Source organism: Condylostylus longicornis, unplaced genomic scaffold, assembly GCF_029603195.1.
Source record: "Condylostylus longicornis isolate FDR11 unplaced genomic scaffold, ASM2960319v2 ptg000128l, whole genome shotgun sequence".
Lineage (NCBI taxonomy): Eukaryota > Metazoa > Arthropoda > Insecta > Diptera > Dolichopodidae > Condylostylus > Condylostylus longicornis.
This window is the reverse complement of record NW_026578096.1, coordinates 255918-267500: the sequence shown is the minus strand read 5'-3', so window position 1 is coordinate 267500 and position 11583 is coordinate 255918. Positions and strand designations below refer to the sequence as shown.

The window sequence follows — 11583 nt, the reverse complement described above, 5'->3', positions numbered from 1 at the left end:
CAGTTAAAACTGACTGCTACACTGAACGTGTTGACAGCAACCATAGCTAACAAAAAAAAAATTTATGTGCAAAACTATAACTACATAATGGACATTACATTGTTTTCTCGCTTTAACTGACAATTAAAGCAAAATACACAAAACAAACGAAAAATTGTGCATAAATGTATTTTTTGATTTTTTTGTATTTTTTTTTTAATTATTGTGCTTTTGTGTTTTTTTTTTATTTTTTTTCGTTGTTATGTCCGATTTAAAAATCATAAAACTCAAAAAAAAAAACGAATTGTAACATCCAATACGGTCGCTATAGACGTGTCGTTATGTCAAATTTTTTTTTCTAAGAAAATGTATGTCGGCCAAACAAATGTTGGAAGTTTGGTCGTTTTATTAGGTTCGTCGTTGTAAGCGACGTTGTTATAAGTGAATTCCACTGTAATTAAAATAATATTAACAATAATAATAATAATAATAATAATAATAATAATAATAAAAATCATATTAATAATAAAATTATATTAAAAATAATAATAATATTAATAATAATAATAATAACAATAATAATAATAATAATAATAATAATAATAATAATAATAATAACAATAATAATAATAATAATAATAGTAACAATAATAATAATAATATTAATAATAATAATAATAATATTAAAAATTATAATAATAATAATAATAATAATAATAAAAATAACAATAATAATAATAATAATAATAATAACAATAACAATAGTATTAATAATAATAACAATAATAACGTCAAAAATATTTTGACAGCTGTTGATATTTAGGAGGAGTATTATGAAATTGATATTTAGGAGGAGTATTATGAAATTGAAATGACGATGACGATGAAGTCGAGTTGCAGGAGGGGTTGAGTTTTAGCAGGTTGTAGGAGTGAGCGCCGGAGTTGTAGCAGGTTCTAAGGGTCGAGTTGTAGCAAGTTCTAAGGTTCCGAGTTGTAGCATGTTCTAAAGGTCGAATTATAGCAGGTTCTAAGGGCCGAGTTGTAGCAGGTTCTAAGGGCCGAGTTGTAGCAGGTTCTAAGAGCCGAGTTGTAGCAGGTTCTAAGAGCCGAGTTGTAGCATGTTCTAAAGGTCGAATTTTCGCAGGTTCTAAGGGCCGAGTTGTAGCAGGTTCTAAGAGCCGAGTTGTAGCAGGTTTTAAGAGCCGGAGGAGGTTCGCGGTAGGTTGTAAGGGTTGGGGCAGTTGAGTTGTAGCAGGTTCCAACAGTGTCGAATTCATAAACAGGTTCTAGGAGAGGGCGGTGGCGGCAGCGGTGGCGGTGGCGGTGGCGGTGGCGGTGGCGAAGAACCGGGTTGTAGCGGCTGCTGTTGAAACCGATTGAAATTTTTTTATTTTAATAAGAATATCCTATGGTTGTCTGATGAAAGCAATTTTTTCCATTATCATAAAAATGTATGAAAATCGTTCTTTTTCGACATGAGTTTTTAAAAATGTAAAATGAAAGCTTTTGAGATAAAAAAAAATTTAAAAAATATTTTTGCGGTTTTTTTCAAGTTTTATAAAAGATAAGAAATTTTATTAAAACTGTATTGCAGAATGAGGGAATTGAAAAAAAAATGATATGATACTATACTATATTATGTCTTCATGAACTTGAAAAATGACGTCAGGAGATATAGTAATAATATGACGTCAGGAGACTCTGTAATAATATGAAATGATATTAATTATGTAAAAATAGCCTAGTATAGGATACGGTTAACCATTATAAATTATCAAAGAATTTGAATGATATTAAATTAAACACGAACTTCAATACAATTACCGAAATATAATTTATAAATAGTACTTTGTTTGAGTGCATCAGTAAAACTACATAAAATTAATTAAGAATTAATTAAAAATTAGTCAGTGAAGGAATTATAAAAATGAAACGTTCAGTTCAAAATAATTTCAAAACTTGCTTAGATTGCAATATTGAAGTATTATGCAAGGATTGGCTGTATCATACTAAAACATTTGCACATAAAAAAAATGCTAAAGAAATTGTGGATGGAGACTTAAAACGTGTGAAGAGCAATTTCAAAGAACGGGTGGAAACTTTCATGTTAGAAAATAATGATGAAAGCAATATTTTACCCGAATCGTTTCTACAAAATTCCAAAGAAAGGATCACCAAATTGTTAAGCAGCATGTTAATAAAACATCGAGCATTTAAATTTAATTTGGAGCTGTTTGCAGAATATGTAAAAATCGAAAAAAGAGGGAATGCTGAAGTTAATTTTGATGATGAATATGATGATGAACTCATAACATCAATAAAATCGTTTAATAGCAAATGTTGCGTATATTACATGAAGCTGAAATATATGAAAGCCATGATAAGATGATGCAGAATATTATAAAAAAGACAGACGAATTTCAAGAACGAGATAGTGGATGGGCGTTAATTAAAATTATACATTTGGAAATTAACGTCAATGAATACAAACCTTTACGTGGTTCACAATATCTACCATTACCGCTATTTATAAAAAATAAAAAAGCATGCATCAACATTATGAATTCAGATGAATATTGCTTTAAATGGAGTGTAGCAGCTGCATTTCATACTGGAAATCACCCTGAAAGAACATCAACGTATAAGATTCGAGATATTAGAGCGGAAAGAATTACATTAGAAAATAATATTTCTTTAAAATTCGATGGGTTAACATTTCCGCTTAAAGTTAGTGATATAAAAATATTTGAAGAATTAAACTCAAATATCAGCATAAATGTTTTTGGATATGAAAAAGTGGAAACCAACGATAATACGTTCTTTCAAATTAGTGGACCGTATTATTGTACAACAGAAAAAAAAGTGCATCATATAAATCTGTTGTTGATAGAAAACGAAGAAAAATCACACTATGTATATATAAAAAATATATCCAGACTAATCGCATCACAAATCAGTAAACATAAAGGAAGTATTTTTTTATGTGAAAATTGCTTGTTACATTTTTATAATGAAGCGGATTTAAAACAACATGAGCCTGAGTGTAACAGAATTGTTACATCAATGCCAAAAAATGAAAACAAGATACTAAAATTCAAAAACTTTGGAAAGAAAATGGTAGTTCCTTTTGCAATTTACGCGGACTTTGAATGCATTCTAGAAAATATCGATACATGCTCACCAGATCCGAAGATATCATCAACGATAGATATCCAACAACATGTTCCGTGCTCTTATGCATACTACATTAAATGCTCATATGATGATAATTTAGATGAATTTCGCATGCAGACTAATCCTGGATGTGAGAATGATTTTGTAAGTAATTTAATTAAAAATGTGAAAAATATAGCTTGTAAGTATTTAGATAGTATAGTTCCAATGAAAAAATTAACAGAATTAGAATTAAAAAAGCATTTAGAAAATAATATTATATTAATGTTAAATTAAAAAAGCATTTAGAAAATGGGAATATTAATGTTATACCTATTAATAAAGAAAATTATATTTCTCTTTCTAAGTGGATTGAATACGAAGAAAATAAATTTGTAGAAATTAGATTTTTAGATTCTTTTAGATTTATGGATACCAGTTTAGAATTATTAGCTTCATACTTATCTGATAGCGATTTATTAACTGTGAGAAAAATGTTTACCGATGTTGAAAATTTTTCTTTGGTCAGACGTAAAGGGATATTTCCATATGAATATCTAAATTCATGGGAAAAATTAAACGATACTACACTACCATCAAAAATTCAATTTAATAATAGTCTATTAGATAGTGTTTACTCAGACGAAGATTATGCTCACGCGGAAAGAGTATGGGAAAAATTTGAATGCAAAAGTTTACGTGATTATTTAGAATTATATTTAAAGATAGATGTGTTGTTATTAACAGATATTTTTCAAAATTTCCGTCAAGTATGTCTGAAAATATATTCTTTAGATCCTTGTCAATATTTTACGGCTCCTGGGTTGGCTTGGGACTCTATGTTAAAAACAACAAAAATCGAATTGGAACTGTTAACGGATATCAATATGCATAATTTTATTAAAAGAGGTATAAGAGGCGGTTTAACGCAATGCAGCTTAAGGCATTCTGTTGCTAACAATAAATACTTAGAGAATTACGATGCGAATAAGCCATCACAATATATTATGTATTTAGACGTAAACAATCTTTACGGTCTAGCCCAATCAGAATATCTACCCCATTCAAATTTTAAGTGGTGTAAAAATGTTGATATTGATGTTTCAAATATATCAGATGACTCAGAGATAGGCTATATTTTAGAGGTGGATTTAGAATATCCATCTTCTTTACATGTTTCACATAACGACTTACCGTTCTGTGCAGAAAATAAGCAAAATTCTAATATGAAACAGAAAAAGTTAGTAGCTGATCTGGAGGCAAAAAAAAAATATATCATTCACTATAGAAATTTAAAACACTGTTTAAAACATGGTTTAATTTTAAAGAAAATTTATAGAGTATTAGAATTCAATCAATCTCGCTGGCTAAAGAGCTTTATTGATTTGAATAATTTTCATAGAACCCGAGCTACAAATGATTTTCAAAAAAACTTTTTCAAAAAGCAAAACAATGCTAACTATGGTAAAACCATGGAAAATGTAGACAAAAGAAAGGATGTGAAAATTGTAACTGATTGGGAAAGTAGTGGCCGCCGTTTGGGCGCTCGAGCTTAAATATCCCGATCGAATTTTCACAGTATAGCGCATTTCAATGTATAGGTTCCATTATGATTATATTAAATTAAAGTATAAAGAAGATATTAGTTTAAATTATATGGATACAGATTCATTCATTTACACCATAAAAACGGACGACTTTTATAGTGATATGTTACCTGATATCGATTCTAGATATGATACTTCTGAATATAATTCTACAAATCCGTATAATATTCCCAGAAAAAACAAAAAAGTATTAGGTATGATGAAAGACGAATGCAATGGTCGCATTATAAAGGAATTTTTTTTTTTTTTTTTTTTTAGATTTATTTATTAGTTATGATAACTTTTTATAAAACATTCGTTATATGTACATTCAATATACTATTCTATATCAAATCAACTGTAAATAAAATTTATCTATCTGTATAAATTTAACAATTCAAAATTTTATAATAAATTTGAAAATTCAATTACTATATAGAATTAATATATACATAAGAGATCTACTAATTACAGAAATACAAAGAAAGTACATAAAGTTAAGAAATGCAAAAATCAACAGAATTTAATAATACTTTTTTTAAATGTGGCAAAATTGTTTTCATTTTTCACCAGTACTGGTAAAGAGTTAAATAATTTAGTAGCTTTGTATAATAATGTGTTCTGCGAGCTTGATCTTTTGTAAAGTGGCAGTCTGAAATCACCAACGTTTCGCAAATTGTAATTTCCTCCGACGTAGTTCAAATTTCTTTGCAAATATTCAGGTAGTAGACCATATTTAATTTTAAAGATGAACACCAATGCATTAAAATTTAACCTTTGGTTTATATTCATCCACTTCAGTTTTAAAAGCATACTTGCAATGCTGGTTCTCTTGTTAACTTTTAAAATGATTCTCATTGCTCTGTTTTGAAGTTTTTGTAATTTGTTCCTCTTTTCTTCACTACATATAAATAGAATAGATGAACAATAGTCTATATGTGGAAGAATTAGACTATTGTACAACATTACAGCACATTTTTCAGATACCGATTTTCTAATCCTCGCCAGGAAACCAATTTTCTTGGATATTTTCCCACGAATGTAGTCTGTATGCTCATCGAACTTCAATTTGTTATCAACAAAAACTCCTAAGTACTTTATACTTTGAACAGATTCTATTTCTACATTATCCACTTTAACCGCAATGTTTCTGTTTCCACCATTTACACACATAACTTTTGTTTTACTGGTGTTCAGCATTAATTTATTCCTACACAGCCACTTATGTAAATTATCCATATCAGAATTTATTTGCTGTTCAATTATATCGGCGTTTTTCCCAACAATATAAGTCAATGTGTCGTCTGCAAACAAACATACTTTTGAATGAATTAACACATTTTGTATGTCATTTATGTATAATAAAAATAAGACTACACCCAAAATAGTTCCTTGAGGAACTCCTAGGTCTAGAAATCTAGCATCAGAATATACATCTTTTAACTTCGTTCTTTGAGATCTGCTACTTAGGTATGATGAGAACCAGCTTAATTCTTTGTTTCGAATCCCATACGACTTTAATTTACTAATCAATATTTCTCTGCTGATGGTTTCAAAAGCCCTTTTCAAGTCTAAAAAAACAGCTACTATCATTTTTCCACTATCAGTTTCCTTTCTCCACTCATTCAAGACCCAAGTCAAAGAAGTTTCCGTAGAGTGCGCTTTTCTAAAACCAGATTGTTCTTTACATAATATTTCATTTCTCTCCAAAAAATTCTCCAACTGATTACACACAACCTTCTCCAAAACTTTTTCAAAGAGTGGCATCATATTTATCGGTCGCATATTATCCGCACTTTTAGCGTTTTTAACTTTGTTTACTGGTACCACCACTGACTCTTTCCAAGCTTCAGGAAATTTACCATCTTCAAACGATTTATTAATTATTTGCACAAGAATTGGAAGAAAAACTTCTTTGCAATCTAATAATATTTTGGAATTGAGGCCATTGAAATCATTTTTATTATTCATTACTTTTATTATATTGAGTAATTCATTAATATTAATTTTCTTGAAAGTAAAGCAATTATTTACCGGAGTAATATTATCAGTGTAGTTCATCATAGGAATCTGTTTATTAATTTTTTTAATACTCTCTATAAAATATTCATTTAAAGAATTTACTATTTCTAATCTGTTACTTATTTTTTTATTATTTATTTCTAATTCAGATATATAATATTCATCTTTCAAGAGTACATATTTCTTTATAGTTCTCCACATTTCTTTGGGATTCCCCACTTTACTTTCAATTTTAGTTTCAATATATTTGTTCTTTGCTTCTTGACATTTTTTTTTATATTCATTTCTAATTTTTGTGTATTGTTTCCAACTATCATGACTTTGTAGCATAGTGTGCCTGCTTCTCAAATGAATCTTATTTAACTTGATGGTATTTAATTCCTCATTGAACCATTCAGCTTTATTATTCCTTACCGTTATAGATTTTCTTAATTTTTGGATTGAGTGTTTGATTGCATTTTCTAAATTTAGAACACAACTATTTAAATCTTCTATGTTTGCTGTGATATTTATATTATTTTCATTTAACGCATTTAAAAATATTTCTTTGTCATATTTTACATATGTTATACGCTCTGGGGTTTTCTTATTAGATTCAATAATTACATTGATGCTTATCATTTCATGGTCCGTGATATTTAGATCCTTATTAATTCTCGCTTCAATTTTTGGGAACTGATTAACTAGAACATAATCTATCAATGTACCCGATACGTTTGTTACTCTAGTGGGTTCATTTATTAATTGTTTTAGCCCATAATCTTTTAGAAGCTGCTCTATTTGTCTTTTTGCAGCACTATTACACAAATAATCCAAATTGAAATCACCCGCAATACAATAATTTTCAGCAAAGTTCATGTTATTTTCTAAGTAATTTGTTAATTCTACAATAAAGTCATTGTAACACATTACATTCGATCTATATAAAGCTAGTACATTCAAACTTTTCCTATCTATTATTAGCTTAATGCTTAGAATCCATAGTTTATTATTAATTGCTATTTTTTTAATTTCTACTGCCTTTATTTTCTTTGATACATAAATTGAAACACCACCTGTGTGCCTGGAGTTAGAAAAACAATGCAAATCATTGAAGCCTTTAATTTTGAATTGATTTATTTGCATACTTCCTACATTCATATCTTCCGTAATATGGGTCTCACTTAAAATTACGAAATCGGACTTGCATTTGCACACCAGCTCTTCTAACGCAGCGAAGTTAGATGTTAATCCTTGGATATTCAAGTATACTCCATTTATCATATCTTCAGCTCTATATTTTAATTGCTATAAAAACATTCTTTTCCTTTCGACTTCAATTTTCCTACATAATGTAGGACAACTTCTATCAAAAACCTTGTGATCTACCTCTACTTCAATTTTTAAATTCTGCCTAGTCCTTATACAATTGATACATTTATAGGTATCACTCTTACAATTTGTCACTAAGTGATCACCTCCGCATTTCAAACAAACAACTCCTAGTATTTTGCAGTTTTGTTTATTATGGCCGAATGCTAAACATTTGAAGCATCTCCTTACATCAAAATTTTCATAGATCCTACATCTATCCCAACTAATTCTTAATTTACCTATATCTAACAGATTTTTGTAATCATCTACGTGAAACTCTATTATAGCTTTGAAACTATTATTTGATTTATACGATCGTATAAACCTAACATCTTGTGTATGCTTTATATCATTTTGCTTATTAATAAATTCAATCAACTTTTCTTTACTATGCTCTTCTGACATTCCTACTACTAAGATTTTAGGTTTTTTCTCTTTTGGTAACATTATTTCATAATTTTCTTTTAAATTTTTTTCCGCTTCAATTTTAACTTTTTCAGCCATCTCCGCATTATCACAAACAATCGATATTGCCCCATCCCTATTTTTAGCTAAACCACCAACTTTCAAGTTTACTGGGTTTATTTGTTTTTTGACAACCTGTTTAGTTATTTCTGAAGTCTGTGACGTTTTAGGTTTAATGACAACTACCGGTTTTTTTTTTTTTATAATGTCGGCATAAGTTTTTTTTCCTTCTTTGTTTACATTACGAATACTTTCATTAACCACGGATTTAAAATTATTTAAAAGTTCATCGTTTAAATTTTTACTTGCCTGTAATTCTTGACAGACCTTCTCGCTCTGGGTCTTAAAATTATCAGTGAGCTTCAGCATATTTTTAACTTCTCTGACACTAGCTTCACACACTTCTTGGGATCTTTTCATTTCTTCGACTCTGCTTATGTATCTACTTTCAATAGCTTCCAATAAATTTTTTATCTCCATTTCATTGGTTTTTAATGAAAATTCAAATTCGTTTTTGTATTGAATCAAATATTGATTATTTTTAACAACAGCATCCTGGATATCTTTGAGCACCAGATCAACATTGTGGATATAAAGAATACAGTCATCGCATACAAACTTGATATTTTTCTTCGTATCCAATATACCAATGGTATGCTGATCAAGTCCAGCACACTTTTTTTCGTGGTAGATTTTGCCGCAAACGCCCGCGCATCTAATTCCACTTTCCCCTCTAATAGGATTTTTACATTGGCGGCATTCAGCCATTATTTACTAGGAAAATCTTATAAGTAAGTATGTTCATTAAGATAGCAGGATACTTAACGGCTCCTAATATTTTTTTTTCTATTACCGCCAAGTAGGATTAATTTTTTAATAAAATTTATTATAAAACTCGCCAATCTATGTGATACAATCAAGCAAAAATAGGCAAATTCCAGCAGAATATTTGAATTTACCAAATTGCTCAATTCAAAATCAATAATACTTTATTAGTATATAAAAAAATTATTATTTTCAAGAGCTCAAAAAAATACGTCCGTATAGTACAACTAATCGTTTTTCAATGTGGTTTAAGAGAATTCATAGGTTTTGGAATTCATAGGTTTAAGAGCAAAAATGTATTCAGTTGATATTGAAAATAAAAAATCTATATCTAAAGCAAAAGGTGTAAAAAAATGTGTAGTAAAAAAATTTACAATAGATAATTATAGAGATTGTTTGTATAAAAAACAAATATTAGTTAGAAAAATGTTAAATTTTAGAAGTAAGTCTCATACATTATATACACAAAATTTGAATAAAATATCTTTAAGTTATTTAGATGATAAGAGATTTATAAAAGATGATAACGTGCATACTCTAGCTTGGGGGCACTTTTCTATAGAAGAATAAATTTTGCTATATAATAATGACAAGTCTGAAAAAAATAAATAAATAAATAATAACTTCAGAAATTTTATTTTTTATTCATTTCGAATTTTAATATAATTTCTGAAATTTTATAAAATTTTGTAATAAAACATAAATTAGATCTAAAATATATAATTGAATTGAAAATATATAATATAAAGAAAAAAAATTTTATTTTTTCTAATTTATAAAATATATAAACATATCTTAAATAGGTTTAATTTTCGGATACATCCAAGTAAATCCGCCTTTGTAAAGCCAAGGTCCACTATCAGGATGTAGCATTATTTCTTGAATTGTTAATCCTCCCTTCTTATCGATGTCGTCCCAACCACTAAATTTTAAATTATGCCAGTCAGCGTTAAATTTTATATAATACTCAAAATTAAAGTTCTTTGAGTTGAACCAAGCTGCCAGAGCTTGTGCTTTCAGCGATTTTGGATCCATTTTTTATAATTTTTAATTGTTTTATAATTTTGAAATTATCTAAATATGTTTTCAAAATCTGAATTCAATATGATGGGGTTTTTTTAATATCATGCAGTATTAAATATATGATATTACTGTAAAATTGAAATTATATAGAAAAATTCGGTACTAAAAAACCGCATACATCCTCCATTTCTTTGACCTTGTTGCTATTTGAGCTTGTTGCTATTTTAGACCTGATATATTAAAACCTCAGATATCTCTTTAAAATTTTAAAACTTAAGTATTATTACCGATAGAAAAATGAAGTAAACATAAATTATTACGCAATTTTATCTTCGTTTCGTAGTAAATTCTAATTCTAATTCTTAAGAACCTTAAAAATAATTACGATAATATTAAAGTTATGTTAAATTTTCGGTAACATAAAACCGCATACATCCTCTTAACAATTTTATTTCTCCTATAAATTCGGAAATAATTAGAAAAATTATGTCAGTATTAAGCAGAAAATTAAAGTAATTTTAATACAAAAATTAAAGTAATATTTTATACAATGGCGAAAAGGATCAGAATGAGATCTCCAAGCGAGAGCAGCGATGACAGCACCGACTTAGTAGAACTTGTTCAGGACTTGAACAAAATTAAACCATATACATCTTTCAGCACCCTAGAACATGGGCAAAAATTTAAGATTCTGTCTTTAGAAAGACAAAAATCATCTTATAAAGACGCCGCGGGGCAGAAAAAAGATACGGTAAAAATTGAAACAGAAGATTTTTTGACTTACATGCCAACATTTTATGCGAATAAACATTCGCATAAAAAAATAAATCAAATTAATAAAAAAATCCTAAATCAAGAAATTATTTATGGATTTAAAATAATTAAATGTAAAGATAAATTTTTCGAGGTCATTTTTGATCTCGAAAAAACAAAAAATTTTTAAAAAAATAAAATAAAACTAAAATAAAAATAAACAAATATTTTTTATTATTTTTTTCTGCATGTTATTTCAGGTTTTTTTCTGCATGTTATTTCAGGAGTTTTTTTTTGCATGTGATTTCAGGTTTTTTATCTTATTTCAGATTTTATTTTCTTTTTGCAGGCTTATCTCTCTGAAATCCCTAACAAACTTGTTCTTAAAAAAATCTTTTATACGAAAAGAGTAAAAGGGAATAAA

General features: G+C 28.1%; 2 protein-coding genes and 1 pseudogene across 2 annotated transcripts; 2 read left to right on the top strand and 1 right to left on the bottom strand.

Annotated features, from left to right (window-relative positions):
* LOC129614934 (putative uncharacterized protein DDB_G0282133) overlaps positions 1-2368 on the top strand; it is a 25389-nt pseudogene extending 23021 nt beyond the window's left edge.
* LOC129614933 (uncharacterized) lies at positions 2365-4688 on the top strand. Its single transcript, XM_055529889.1, has 3 exons — positions 2365-2950; positions 2996-3297; positions 3435-4688. Exons 1-3 carry the CDS (start codon positions 2365-2367, stop codon positions 4686-4688), a joined length of 2142 nt encoding a protein of 713 aa, XP_055385864.1.
* Positions 4689-4832: 144 nt separating this feature from the next.
* LOC129614932 (uncharacterized) lies at positions 4833-9038 on the bottom strand. Its single transcript, XM_055529888.1, has 7 exons — positions 8804-9038; positions 8586-8740; positions 7868-8027; positions 7313-7624; positions 6860-7240; positions 5534-6640; positions 4833-4888 (listed from the first exon to the last, which is right to left on the bottom strand). Exons 1-7 carry the CDS (start codon positions 9036-9038, stop codon positions 4833-4835), a joined length of 2406 nt encoding a protein of 801 aa, XP_055385863.1.
* Positions 9039-11583: the final 2545 nt, after the last annotated feature.

Bases quoted from the DNA above. Each gene is read 5' to 3' on its own strand.
- LOC129614933 (XM_055529889.1), top strand. From the start codon at position 2,365: ATGATGCAGAATATTATAAAAAAGACAGACGAATTTCAAGAACGAGAT. The intron at 2,951-2,995 runs GTATTTTTTTAT...TTTATAATGAAG, and splicing joins AATCAGTAAACATAAAGGAA to CGGATTTAAAACAACATGAG. The intron at 3,298-3,434 runs GTAAGTAATTTA...AAATTAAAAAAG, and splicing joins CTGGATGTGAGAATGATTTT to CATTTAGAAAATGGGAATAT.
- LOC129614932 (XM_055529888.1), bottom strand. From the start codon at position 9,038: ATGGAGATAAAAAATTTATTGGAAGCTATTGAAAGTAGATACATAAGC. The intron at 6,641-6,859 runs GTAACAGATTAG...AAATATTATTAG, and splicing joins AATAAATAATAAAAAAATAA to ATTGCAAAGAAGTTTTTCTT. The intron at 4,889-5,533 runs GTATGCTTTTAA...ACGGATTTGTAG, and splicing joins CAAGAGAACCAGCATTGCAA to AATTATATTCAGAAGTATCA.